Source organism: Megalops cyprinoides, chromosome 25 (assembly GCF_013368585.1).
Source record: "Megalops cyprinoides isolate fMegCyp1 chromosome 25, fMegCyp1.pri, whole genome shotgun sequence".
NCBI classification, from domain to species: domain Eukaryota; kingdom Metazoa; phylum Chordata; class Actinopteri; order Elopiformes; family Megalopidae; genus Megalops; species Megalops cyprinoides.
This window is the reverse complement of record NC_050607.1, coordinates 572071-586486: the sequence shown is the minus strand read 5'-3', so window position 1 is coordinate 586486 and position 14416 is coordinate 572071. Positions and strand designations below refer to the sequence as shown.

Sequence of the window (14416 nt, the reverse complement as noted above, 5' to 3'; positions counted from 1 at the left end):
CACAATCAGCAGTAGGAACACACACTGCACACACCATCAAAACACAACTACACAATCAGCACTATGAACACACACTGCACACACCATCAAAACACAACTATACAATCAGCACTATGAACACATAAACAACACACACACTCCCACTCCCACTCACACACACATCTCACAATCAGTCCACACCCACAATCCACACACTCTACGTCTATACCCACCATATCTGCTTTGTCCATCTCATGGTACATCATGATTTCTACTCTACCTGCTTTAGCAGTGAATGCTTTTTACCTGGGCTCTGAGCAGTATAGGAGACTAACGCGTGAGGTAAACCCATACTGCCACACTGCTCAGTACTGTGTTCACCTTAAAGAGCCGGGCGGAGAGGAGACTGCAGCGAGTGCGCGGGCTGATGCCACAGGTCAGGAGATACCTGCAGACGGAGGCACAGTGAAAAGGGGCCAGTGTCATACAGTGCAGGTTCAGTTACACCGGTCTCGTCAACCGAGTCAGCACGGAGGAACTCAATACCCCTCAGTGATAAATTTAAAAATGTACAGACAAATCTTACCTTTTTAAATGGAATTTGCATTTCAGGACTTGCAGCGTATGAAATACATGTTGTGGGGTGTATGTAGGTTTACCGGGAGCTGAGGTGGTGGGTGTGTGATGGTTATGGGCTGTTCAGTAAGAACAGTTTCCAATGTGCGTGCTGTGTATAGCAATGTCTGAGCAGCAGTGTGAGGGATTATGGGAAAGACTGTGTCTCAGTGGGGGAGGGGGGTGAGGAAGGGACTCACTGGGCGATTTTGGCAGTCAGCATGGCTCCCTGCAGACAACCCCAGACTCCAGCCTGCTGCAGGACATCCACAGGGGACCCGCTGCCCCACGAGACCCCGTCCCAGGACCCTAACACCCCCGTACACTGCAGGGCACAGTCTAGCGCCCTGCTCCAGGAAGAGTGTGCAGCTCTGCAACACACACACAAACAAGCACACGCACACACACACAATCACACACACACGCACACAATCACACACACACACACACACACACAATCACACACAAACAAGCACACACGCACACACACACACACACACACACAAACAAACAAGCACACACACACACACACACAAACAAACAAGCACACACACACACACACACGCACACACACACACACAAACAAACAAGCACACACACACACACACACACACACGTTATAGCATTTGTGATGGAATCTCAGTAGTCTCAGTAATGACAGTAATGAGAGAAAGTATGCAGGATGTACCTCATGTTTCCATTGTAAAAGTGCAGGTTCCCCAGGTCATGCAGAGCCTGCACTAGCAGGGAGTTCTGGTCATTTGCCTCCAGATACTCTGCATTCAGACACAGCAGATGATGAAGGGATTAATACTCATTTATTCCCACTGTTTCCATGGATATGGAGAGCAGAAACGATAGCTGGGCTTCAAAGAGGAAGCTTGTTTGAGTACAACATGCACTGAAATGTGCTGAACATGAGGGCAAGGCTGAGTTCATTGATGGAAATGCTAAATGCTAATAGTAAGGCTACTGGACAGTGTGGAGTTGGCAGTAATGCTATTGGACAGTGTGGACATTGGACAGTGTGGAGTTGACTAAGGCTATTGGACAGTGTGGAGCTCACAGTAAGGCTACTGGACAGTGTGGAGTTGGCAGTAATGCTATTGGACAGTGTGGAGCTCACAGTAAGGCTATTGGACAGTGTGGAGCTCACAGTAAGGCTATTGGACAGTGTGGACATTGGACAGTGTGGAGTTGACTAAGGCTATTGGACAGTGTGGAGCTCACAGTAATGCTATTGGACAGTGTCTAGATGACAGACAGTAAGGCTATTGGACAGTGTGGAGCTGACAGTAATGCTATTGGACAGTGTGGAGCTCACAGTAAGGCTATTGGACAGTGTGGACATTGGACAGTAAGTATGATAGGGCTGTTCTCACTGATGGAGCTGCTGTAGGAGGAGATGACTGCGTTCAGCTGGGACGGGGGGAGGGGGCGGCTGTAGATGGAGTCCGGGCTGCCGAAGTCCTCGCTGGAGAGGTCGGGCGGGGCCACAGGAGGGGCGGATCCTGCATCCATGCTACACTCCACTCTGCCTTGGGATTGGCCGCCACCCTCCTCACAGAAAGGGGCCTGGAAGCCTGGAGAGAAGGACCCCACTGAGCATGCTCAGTCACCTCCAAATGCTCTTATACATACACACACACACACACACACATTTCCAGGTTAAAGACTCACTGGCTTGTGTACCAGCCAGCAGCAGCAGGAGCAGGGTTCGACTGTGCTGAACTGTCTGCAGAACATACGGCCTTCGCTCCAGCGCCTCCCGGAAACAGCACAGGGTGTTCTCCACATCCAGGGGCACCGACACCAGGGACAGCGGCTTCTCTGCTTCTGTGCGTAATATACGCACTACACATAATATACGCACTACACATGATATACGCACTACACATAATATACACACTACACTACACATAATATATGCACTACACATAATATACACACTACACATAATATACACACTACACATAATATACGCACTACACATAATATACACACTACACATAATATACGCACTACACATAATATACGCACTACACATAATATACGCACTACACATAATATACACACTACACTACACATAATATACACACTACACTACACATAATATACACACTACACATAATATACGCACTACACTACACATAGAACAGTGTCCCTGCTCTGTCCTCACCTGCGCCGGGGGGGAGAGGGGGCACACCGGCCCTGCTGTGTCCCTCCTCTCGCGGGGGCCTTCCCAGCAGCAGCTGCTTCTCTGCGTAGTTCCTGCAGGTGATCTGAAACACGGGGTGAGAGCAGTCAAAGTCCCCACAGTGGCCACACCCCGTTCTCCCTCTGACAGACCTGCCTGGGGGCTGAGCTCTCTCTCCTTGAGCTTTGACTCCACGCGGTGTCTGCCACTCCCTCACCTTCTCTCCGGTGGCCGTCTCTGTGTGGGTGATGTGCGGCTGTGGGACCGGGGGACCCCCGAGAGAGAGCACCCTCTCCTGCAGACTCCTCTGCGCGTGGACCAAGAGCGGGGTCACTGTGTGGGTGTAGCGCTCCCTGCGACGGGCGGGTCACAGAGATACGGGTGGTTAGGACAGACAGACAGACAGACTGACAGGCGGACACGCATGTGAGCAGCAGGCAGGAATGCGGCTGGCGGAGGGGCGGGGTCACCGTGTGACGTGGTTGAAGCGGAGCGCCAGGTGGCACAGGGTCTCCCAGCGCCCCTGCACAGCCAGCAGCTCCAGCGTGTGCAGGGCGAGCAGTCGCAGCCAGCGCAGGTCCACCAGCGTCCCATCATCCACCGGGGCAGAGAAGTGCAGGCTGCCCTCCAGCTCCCTCTCCTCCCCCTCAAACAGCTTCCACATCTGCACAGACACAGCCAGTGTGTCAGAACATGCAGATGGAATGAATCAGGCCCTGAGTCAGTATCTGCAGGTGAATGAGTCAGTATCTGCAGGTGAATGAGTCAGTATCTGCAGGTGAATGAATCAGGGCCTGAGTGAATGTGAGTCAGTATCTGCAGGTGAATGAGTCAGTATCTGCAGGTGAATGAGTCAGTATCTGCAGGTGAATGAATCAGGGCCTGAGTGAATGTGAGTCAGTATCTGCAGGTGAATGAGTCAGTATCTGCAGGTGAATGAATCAGGGCCTGAGTGAATGTGAGTCAGTATCTGCAGGTGAATGAGTCAGTATCTGCAGGTGAATGAGTCAGTATCTGCAGGTGAATGAATCAGGGCCTGAGTGAATGTGAGTCAGTATCTGCAGGTGAATGAGTCAGTATCTGCAGGTGAATGAATCAGGGCCTGAGTGAATGTGAGTCAGTATCTGCAGGTGAATGAGTCAGTATCTGCAGGTGAATGAATCAGGGCCTGAGTAAGTGAGTAAGTATCAGTACCTGCAGGGTATGCATCATGTCTATGAGGAGGTCAGTGGCTAGCTGCAGCAGTGGGGACAGGGTGCTGTGCAGCTGCTCCAGGGACAGAAGGGGGGGCTGCTCCAGGGAAAGACCTCTCTCCACCAGGTGAGTGACAGCTGTGGCCTGGTCCCACATCACCCGACACACCCACTGCAGCAGTGTCCAGTGCCCTCCGCGATGGGCCAGCACCTACACACACACACGCAGGTCACACACAGAGAGTCTCTGGGAGAGTCTGTTTTCTGATTGGTTAGGCAGAGACAGCTGGTCTCTGGGACAGTGTGTTTTCTGATTGGTTAGGCAGAGATGGCAAGTCTCTGGGACAGTGTTTTCTGATTGGTTAGGCAGAGATGGCAAGTCTCTGGGACAGTGTTTTCTGATTGGTTAGGCAGGGATGGCAGGTCTCTGGGACAGTGTTTTCTGATTGGTTAGGCAGGGATGGCAGGTCTCTGGGACAGTGTTTTCTGATTGGTTAGGCAGGGATGGCAGGTCTCTGGGACAGTGTTTTCTGATTGGTTAGGCAGGGATAGCTGGTCTCTGAGACAGTGTTTTCTGATTGGTTAGGCAGGGATAGCTGGTCTCTCACTGGGTAACAGCTTCAGTACCATGGCTTTCCTGAAGTGCAGAGCTGCTTTGCTCAGGGAGTCCAGCAGCTGGGAGACGCTGCCTCCTGTGGGCGTGTCTATGGTCTGGGACTGCCCATTACAGTCCAGCTCATTGGTCAGCTGGGTGCGGGGCGTGTCTGAGTCACTCTCTGCCTCACTGTCTGTGGCGCTGGACTCCTCCTCTTTTGTGTTATTCTCCTCTGACAGAGAGAGAGACACCAATACAACTCATTTAGAGACACCAATACAACTCATTCACCTCTGACAGAGAGAGAGACACCAATACAACTCATTTAGAGACACCAATACAACTCATTCACCTCTGACAGAGAGAGAGACACCAATACAACTCATTCACCTCTGACAGAGAGAGAGACACCAATACAACTCATTTAGAGACACCAATACAACTCATTCACCTCTGACAGAGAGAGAGACACCAATACAACTCATTCACCTCTGACAGAGAGAGAGACACCAATACAACTCATTTAGAGACACCAATACAACTCATTCACCTCTGACAGAGAGAGAGACACCAATACAACTCATTCACCTCTGACAGAGAGAGAGACACCAATACAACTCATTCACCTCTGACAGAGAGAGAGACACCAATACACTCATTCTCCTCTGACAGAGAGACACCAATACAACTCATTCACCTCTGACAGAGAGAGACACCAATACAACTCATTCTCATCTGACAGAGAGAGAGACACCAATACACTCATTCTCCTCTGACAGAGAGACACCAATACAACTCATTCACCTCTGACAGAGAGAGACACCAATACAACTCATTCACCTCTGACAGAGAGAGACACCAATACAACTCATTCTCATCTGACAGAGAGAGAGACACCAATACAACTCATTCTCCTCCTCTAATGAGCTCTCCATTACATTAAAACCGAAAGGTATTTGGTTGAAGGAAGTGGTAAAATCTTTCAGTTCAATTTCAGTATTCCAACATTCAAACATCAAGTGCTTTTACCACCTGAACCACTCAGGAGCCCTGATGTTCAGTGCTAATATCAACATCACTGCAAGGACAAACCTCCTGCCCATACAACCAGGTAAGCTTTTTCATCATCGATCATACAGGCTTAAAGCAAGCATGGCAAAGAACAAACACACTTCCACTATATGCTTTCCCGCACACTGAATCTCAGCTCGATTGAGGGACTTACTTTCCTCAGCCTTGGCTGGTTGTGCTCTCGGGCTGGGTGGGGGTGGCGGTGTGAGCTCCGGGGCTCTGATATGCTGGGGTACACCACTCCGCCTCACCACGGTGCCGCAGTGAGCCAGAGAGAAGAGCAGGGGGTCCAGCGAGCTGTAGCTACACAGGGGGAGGAGCCGCTGTCAGAGGCCAGGTGTGTGCAGAACACCATCAAAATCAAAGGCTCCCTACATCCACCTCTATATGACGTGCTGATCTGGGGTCAGTACCTGTGCTCGGTGAGCCTGTGTCTCTGCTCCAGATGGCGGTGCAGCAGGGTCAGGTGACAGGTGGCCAGGCTGAGGTGCAGGTGGGAGCGCCAGGGCCGCTCCTCGGAGCACACCTGCCGCAGGTGCATCCTCCTCTGCTGCCTCCGCACCAGCCTGGCCAGCAGGAGGAGCAGCGAGTCCAGCGCCTGCCGCTGTCTGCAGGGGACAGTCAGGGACAGAGAGACACTCACACGCAACAGAGCCAAACAGCGACAGTCAAACAGACAGACAGTCAGAAACACTGACACTTATTGTTTCAGCTTGTTATCTGGTGCTCAGTGATGTCAGAGCACAGGGACAGACGGATGGCTGTACCTCTCCGTGCTCTGTGCCTTCAGCTGGTTCAGCTGCTTTCTGTGCTGCTCCTTCCTCTTCCTGTCTGTGCTCACAGTGCTGCCTTTGGGCTTCTGCAGACAGACACAGTCACTGGCCTCAGACTCCTCCACACTGTGCTCTGCACTGTCCACTCACACATCTCACAGATTCACACATCCTCAGAGCCATGTCCGGGTCAGTGTGAGTGTACTGCCATTGGTGGGAGCGTGTGGCTGGTTTTCAGAGCGTGTGTTACTCGCCTTGTTGTACTCGATGACGGAGGAGGTGTACTTCTTCAGCTCCTCCTCTGCCCCGCCCTGTGCCCTGATCTCTGCTGCGGGGATCTTCTTCACCCCTGTCAGCCCCTCGTCCCGTCTGTGGACACACATCTTCACAATCACATTCATACCACACACTTCTCCTGGCTGGTGAGCTTCTCTGTTAAAGATCTTCATTCAGAAGGTGCTAAGACCTCTTAACCAGCTACACACTAACACTGCAGTTAATACAGAGGAAGGCCACAGATCTCTGCACTGTGACTGGCCACAGGAACAATCTCACACATTCTGCAGCTATTCCACTATTGGTTGAGGTATTTCTATAACCCGTAAGATGACATGACAGGTTGCACTGACTGTATCCAAACCACCCAGGTTGACCTCTGTACACACGCAGTCACACACACACACACACACACACACACACGCACACACACACACTCACACTCACACACACTCTCACACACACACACACACACACACACACACACACACACACACACACACACACACACACGCACGCACACACGTACACTCACACACTCACATACGCTCACACACTCACACACACACACACACACACACACACACACTCACACTCACACACACTCTCACACACACACACACGCACACACACACACACACTCACACACTCACACACACTCACTCACACACACACACACACACACACACACACTCACTCACTTGCTGATCCAGCTGAGGATGCTCTGTCCCCATTGCAGCAGCTGCTCCAGCTGGTCCTCACACAGCGCCCTCTGCAGGAGCTGTACTGCATACTCCAGGAAGCAGGCCCTCCGCCTGAACTTCATCACTGCGGACACACAAGGCTGACCTCTCAGGGCTACGCTATGCTCCACACCCCTGCTACATCCTGATGTGTGAAATGATAGCATGCTGCAGCTGTGTGCTGTGGAGAAAGCTGTACCCTCTTTGAAAGCCGTCTCCAGCGGGCTGCTGTTCATGACATCATAAAGCAGAATGGGGTCCTCTTGCCCTGTCAGGTCCTGGGTCACTGGAGTGAGACACACACCCAGATACACACTGTAAGAGACATGATGCCCCTCTGACACACAGGGCTGCATATTAACACACTGAAGACACTCTCTTCTCCCCTCTGACACTGTTCTACGCCACTCTCTTCCTGTTGTCAGGATAACCCTGGCTGATGTTAGACATGCCAAACTTCACATTCAGCTGTAGTACTACAGCATATCCTACACTATGTGCTGCATACTGTTATATATATCAAAAAACTTTAAAAACGTTTTACTTTCTCCATGTCAAGTGAACTGAAACAGAACTCGACACACCAGTCGTGTTCTGTACTGTACAGCCATTTCTCCTGATATCTGGCGGAGGTGTTTCTCTGTGTGGGAGAGACCATGAGTAAGGGGCAAGTCTCACCTGTGCTGCTGTCACCTTGCAGGACAGTGTCCACCATCACGCGTGTTGCTGCGTTGGCCTCCAGTGCTTTCAGCTGCTCACTGGGCTCCACCTCCTGGGGCCCACAGCCTGCTGTCCCCGGGGGCCTCTCCCCCTGGCCCCTCTCCCCCTGGGGCTTCTCCCCAGAGGCCTGCAGGAGTGGAGGCCACACTCAGTGCATGTCCAATGCTGAGCGACACACTGACCCACAGCTGTGCTGTTAGCTCACTGAGCACTGCGCTAAAACACTGATTCAATGCTACTGAGACACTAATGCTACCCCACACACTCATCACTGTAACTGCTACCCCACACATTCATCACTGTAACTGCTACCCCACACACTCACCACTGTAACTGCTACCCCACACACTCATCAATGTAACTGCTACCTCACACATTCATAGTACAGTCAGATGGGGCGTACCGCTTGCTGCTCGGCAGGGCGGGGTTTGCTCGTTCCCTGCTGCATGGCCACGCCCTCTGTGGCCTCCTGAAGCAGCCTCTTCCCCTGCTCCACCACCGCTGACGCCAGGCGGTGCTCCTGAGAGGAGCGCAGCACCTGCACACACAGGGGGTTGTGACATCACACACACATGCACACACAGGGGGTTGTGACATCACACACACATGCACACACAGGGGGTTGTGACATCACACACACGTACACACATGGGGTTGTGACATCACACATACACATGCACACACGTACATATGCACATACTGTACATGTACACATTCAAATGCACACACAGCCTATGGGCACACACACCCCACTCATACATGCTTGCACAAAACAAAACACATGCACACACGGACATGCATGCACTCAGGCACACATTTACACACACACACACACATCATGAAGGTCACCTTGGCTAGGTAGTAGGTAATGCAGGCCACCATATGGAGGAGAGATTCTGTGGTGGCAGCTTGGCGCTTGTGTCTGAACACTCCTGGGAACTCCTGTAGCACTGCAAGGCACTTCATCAGCACCTGTCAGAGGTAATACCCTGCGTTACTCTGTGGCGCCTCCTACAGACAGTCCTCAGTAACTGCACCCCTGAAAACACTCGTCTATGTGTGTGAGTGACTCCTCAGGTGCTGTACCTGCACTGCAGCCTCAGACGGGATCCGGTGGTAGATGAGGGGAGCCAGCAGCCCGTAACACCCCACCACGCCCTGCAGGGCGGCGCCGCTGTCATTCACCCACAGAGCCAGGTCCAGGGCCACCAGCATGCGCTCACACTCCGCCAGCCGGGCCATCTGTGGGGCGAGAAGCCAAACCGCCCTTCTGCTGAGGCCTGTGCCAGCAGCACTGAAGCTACACTTCTCCCTTCAGTGGCTTTGAAATGAGCTTAAAAGGAGTGCTGAATTTGGAGAGTGTGTCATTTTTACTCATGTTTCAGCAGGCAAGAGTTTTAAAAAATCTGTATCGCGCAATAAGCACTTCACCTGGCCTGACCTGCAGGTCAGCCCCCTACCTGTCCCCTGATGAGAGGCCCCCCATCGCTCAGGGCGTCGCAGTACAGCGCCCCCTCCTGGACATGGATGTCTGTCCGTATGAAGATGGAGGTGAGGAGGAGCTGCAGCAGGAGCGGGGAGGCGCGCTGCAGGGCCTCCCTCCTCAGCCTGAGGCAGAGAGAGAAAGAGTGAGGACGCCACCGGAGTGACACCCAACACCTCAGAGCCACCGCCTGTCCCCTCCGCCCCCTTACCTGGTCTGAGCCAGCCCCTCGGGGGTGCAGCTGGCCCCGGGGTCAGGCGGGTGGGTGAAGTGTGCCCACAGCTCACTGCATGCCCTCTTGGACAGAACGTAGTGGCCAGTCTGATACGATGCCTACAGCGCAACAGAGACTGCTATCAGGCTGCACGGCTTCCCATCACAGGGCTGTAGTCTGCTGTATGACATCACACTGTGCTGTATGGTGTGGGCCACGCCCTCGTACCTGTGCCAGGTGAGCCCAGGCGGTCAGCAGAGGCAGGGGAGGGGAGGCCAGCAGGGGCCTGCTGCTCTCTCCGATGGCTCCGCCCACCAGCTGCCCCTGGGCATCGTAGGCGGCCACTGCGAAGACGTACTTCTGATTGGACTCCAGCCCCTCCACCCGCAGAACGCACTCCCCACTCACAGGCACCTGGGGGGCACAGGAGGGCACAGAGCTTAGCCCCGCCTGCAGACATACCCCCCCCCCCACAAACCTGGTCCCGCCCCCCACAGGGAGAAAGGACCCACCTCCCCCGCCTCGGTCCCCCCCCCCCCCCCCCCCCCGGACCCACCTCCTCTCCTGTGCCCGGCAGCTGGCAGTCACCCAGACGTACTTTCTGATTCACGCCTGTGGCCTCCCGTCCGTACAGGCAGTACCAGCACACCTGGGGGGAGGAACAGAGCAAAAACACTGCACGGCTCGACTGTCCAGGGAATATTACAGTTGCCTCTAACACAGGGTATCCTTCAGGTTAGGGACAGGCAGTATCCACGTGTCTGTACCTGTTTGTCCAGGGTGTAGGGTGCAGGGGTGAAGGTCATGGATCGGTGGGAGCGGGACAGCAGGATGGGGGGAGGGGGAACCCTGTCCTTCTCCTCACCCCCCTCCCTCCCCCGCCGCACGGCCCAGGCATTGAACAGCCTCCTCTCCTCCACCTGAGCTCTCTCCAGCAGACCCCCGGCTTCCTGAGGCACACACACACAAGGACACACCGCTGCAGAGCTGAGTCTCGCAAGGCACCATGGGTAAGCAGACACTGTGAGTGCACCCACACTCTGATCGCCAGAGAGAGTGTGGGAGGGTGAGAAGCCTCCAGCGTCTGCAGTGTTTCAGAGCCCTGACCTCCAGCAGCTTCTTGGCGTCCTGGCTTTTCGGGTCTTTTCTGTGGGAGAGCAGGGCCTTCTGCATGAGGAACACAGCCCTGGAGATCCCGTACCTCCTCCCCCGGTCCAGCAGCGCTGACTCTGCAGCAGGGGAGAGAGCAGAACACGGTCTCAACACGCATCTGCCACTGTCTCCCAAACACAGAGCCATCCAGTGCTCTCTGTCACAGACACTGTCACTGTGTGATTTTAGCTTTATGATACAATTCCCCATATTCATATAACCTGCTATCTGTGTAGGGGACTGTTTCTTTTTTGATGCAACATGTTACCTGTAGAGGGGATCTTTATCTTTTTGTATGGAACATTTTATTGGGACACTGTGGAAGAAATGCCCGTAGACCCATTCATTATGTTTAATCTGATATAGGCTAGCCTCCTGTTGTTTTAGGCATATGTGACTAATGTGGCTTCTGCTCACTCCCCTTAACAGTTAATCAACTTTGCTGTCAAGGATGACACCGTGTGCACTATATTTATAGCTTATGTATGGGGCGCTGCTATCTTGTGATATTGGTTTGCCTTCTTTTGTGAGAATGTTCCCAACATATGTATTCTGTCACGATTACTTTACTCGCAGTCTTTCTATTTTTTTAACTCTAGGAAAAAATATATATTGGACCTTGTCTATGCTTGAGTTAGGGAACTGCAGCACTTCTCCATATGACATCATGCAATAAAGCTTCATCCTGACCGAAGTCTCCGGTTGTCTCAGAATTATTCAACAGACACTATATTCCTTTTGCACTTGTGTCCTATGGGCCTATGCGGATGTGCTGAAGCTCCAGTACTCCAGTGTGTCAGTCATTAGGCCCTGCTCATGCTCTCAGCGGTCTCCATAGCGATGGGGGATTCAGCTGCACAAACCTCACACTGTCCCTCATGTGTCACTCAGCTCAGAGACAGGGGTCACATGGTGAGGGTTTTGGGGTGCTGGAGGACTCCCTGACCTGAGCTGGCGGAGAGGAGCTTGAGGGAGACTCTGTGTTGGATCACCAGCATCTCCAGGTGGAGGTCCATCAATAAGGGGGTGAAGGGGGAGGTATCCTTAGGGTTGTTCCTTTGTCTGACCCCGCCCTCTGACTCCTCCCCTCCTGGTGACTGTGACATCATAGAGGAAACTTCACAGCTGGTCTACAGCCAGACATTGTGCAGCACGCACTGAGATACCAGCTTCCAAATGTACGGCTTTCTCAGGGAATGGAAAAAACAGACTGTCTGTTCTTACCTGCAGGTAGACAGTGTCATACAGGGCCATCCCGTCACCCGGGGGGCACCGGGCCCTGCTGCAGGACACACTCTCCACAGCCCTCTGCACCACATACAGCACAGCCTGCAGCTGCTCCACCGCTGACCTCTGCAAACACACACACACACACAGGCACACACACATGCACATGGACTTGTTAAGATCAAACAGGACATACACACACCCTATCACTATCAAACCCAGTACAGACAAACCCCTCAAACACCCACACACACACCTGTCACTCACACACAGACATACACACAGCATATTGTGATCACAGCCTGCACTGTCATGAGGTGAGTGAGGTCAGCCTCCAAATGCCACACCTTTGAAATGGGGGGCACATCACCCTGCAGGTCAGCGGATGTTGATGCAAGGCTCGTGTCCTCGGAGACGGCTGCGGGGTCAGAGGTCACACTGTCACTGTCTGTCACAGCAGGGGCTGAAAACTGAAGGAGGTGCACTGCATCCACAGAGGAACAGTCTCTGCTAGCTTCACTCTGTACCTGTCTTTCTCCCGGACTTGATCATAGACTCCGCCCCACTCTCCAGCACTGCGGTCAAACGCAGGGTCATCTCGGCCACGGCCACCGGGTCAGAGAGGGCCAGGTCACATGCGTGAGACACCTCACAGAGCAGGGACAGTGTCTGCAGCCACTGCAGAGTGTACACACACACACACACACACAGCTTTCAACAGGGACACACCACTCATGTGCACAGTGCACACAGGACATTACACAGTGCAGGAGTGCATGAATGTGTATGGACAAGGCTGTTCAAAACCCTGACAGAGGGGGAGAAACAGCCAATATAGGCAGGCACTGAGTGAGTTTGCAGGGCAGTAATATTAACATGGCAGATCTGTGTGTAAAACCCTCAGGCTGGAATGGGAGTGCAGTACCTTGCTGTAGCTGTCCAGCCTTCGGAAGGAGTCAGAGTGGCCTGTGTGGACTCTCCTGAACACAGCCTTGCACCTACTCCACAGGAACAGCACAATGTCCATCACCAGGTCCCGGTCTGGCTGCATATCCTGTCCACGCACACACACACACACACACACACACACACACACACACACACACACATACACACACACATACACACACACGCACACACACACACACACACGCACACACACACACACACACACACACACACACACACACACACACACATACACACACACATACACACACACATACACACACACGCACACACGCACACACACACGCACACACACACACACACAGTGGTAATGAGACAGGCAGCCTCATGCCTGCAGTAGTTTCTGGGGTCGGTGTGTTCAGTGCAGTGCTGACCTGAGCTGAACCACAGACACAGGTATGCAGCGTCTCCGCCAGGGAGAGGACGTCATCAGACCCCAACGCCAGTCCCTGCTGCCGGTCTCTCTCTGCAAAGACACACACACACATAAGCACAAACACATACATGGCATTACATTCATAAGCACAGCTTGCCTGTACAATGGAGTCCTAAGGCTTTCGTCCTCCTCAGATGTACAGGAACACACAGATTAAATGGCAAATTGACTGCATATCTGAAAGAGAGCACACTGACCTGGCCCCCCATCTGCACAGCTGTCTCTGGGGGTGTGTCTGATCCTTTGTGACATCAGCAGGGGCTGTACAGCCATTAGCAGGCTGAGCTCTAGCTCCGCCCTCCTGCAGGAGAGGTCCTCCAGCTTCTGCCACACAGCAAACACACAGACTCAGTCACTGCCGGGTCAGGAACCCCCCAACACACACACACACACATATACACACACACACACACACACACACACACACACACACACATATACACACACACACACACACACACACACACACACACACATATACACACACACACACACACACACACAGGCCCGGTCACTCACAAGCCCATCACTGCCGGGTCAGGAACCCCCCAACACACACACACACACACACACACACACACACATACACACACACACACACACACACACACACACACACGTACAGGCCCGGTCACTCACAAGCCCGGTCAGTGTGGGCTTAGGCACGCCACACACAGGACACACCCATTGCAGCGTCTGGATGTTCACGTGACCTACCTGCAGCAGAGAGAGGAGGGGCTCGGAGAGGCGGCAGAACGCATCCCATTGCTCGT

At 53.2% G+C, this 14416-nt stretch overlaps 1 protein-coding gene across 1 annotated transcript in view; it reads right to left on the bottom strand.

Annotated features, from left to right (window-relative positions):
* cfap54 (cilia and flagella associated protein 54) overlaps window positions 1-14416 on the bottom strand; it is a 28730-nt gene that overhangs the window by 9804 nt on the left and 4510 nt on the right. Inside the window, 34 exon segments of the mRNA XM_036519614.1 lie at window positions 361-427; window positions 795-965; window positions 1283-1370; window positions 1977-2177; window positions 2275-2430; window positions 2774-2876; window positions 3009-3144; window positions 3262-3455; window positions 3986-4195; window positions 4612-4811; window positions 5805-5953; window positions 6064-6258; window positions 6418-6509; window positions 6678-6792; window positions 7401-7527; window positions 7642-7728; window positions 8121-8289; window positions 8566-8700; window positions 9012-9134; window positions 9249-9404; window positions 9623-9770; window positions 9857-9978; window positions 10088-10273; window positions 10416-10508; window positions 10627-10809; window positions 10967-11086; window positions 11950-12108; window positions 12236-12364; window positions 12586-12656; window positions 12766-12916; window positions 13164-13292; window positions 13582-13673; window positions 13841-13967; window positions 14361-14416. The exon segment at window positions 14361-14416 is cut by the window's right edge and continues 57 nt beyond it. Of these exon segments, the coding sequence (XP_036375507.1) occupies window positions 361-427; window positions 795-965; window positions 1283-1370; window positions 1977-2177; window positions 2275-2430; window positions 2774-2876; window positions 3009-3144; window positions 3262-3455; window positions 3986-4195; window positions 4612-4811; window positions 5805-5953; window positions 6064-6258; window positions 6418-6509; window positions 6678-6792; window positions 7401-7527; window positions 7642-7728; window positions 8121-8289; window positions 8566-8700; window positions 9012-9134; window positions 9249-9404; window positions 9623-9770; window positions 9857-9978; window positions 10088-10273; window positions 10416-10508; window positions 10627-10809; window positions 10967-11086; window positions 11950-12108; window positions 12236-12364; window positions 12586-12656; window positions 12766-12916; window positions 13164-13292; window positions 13582-13673; window positions 13841-13967; window positions 14361-14416 (4640 nt within the window).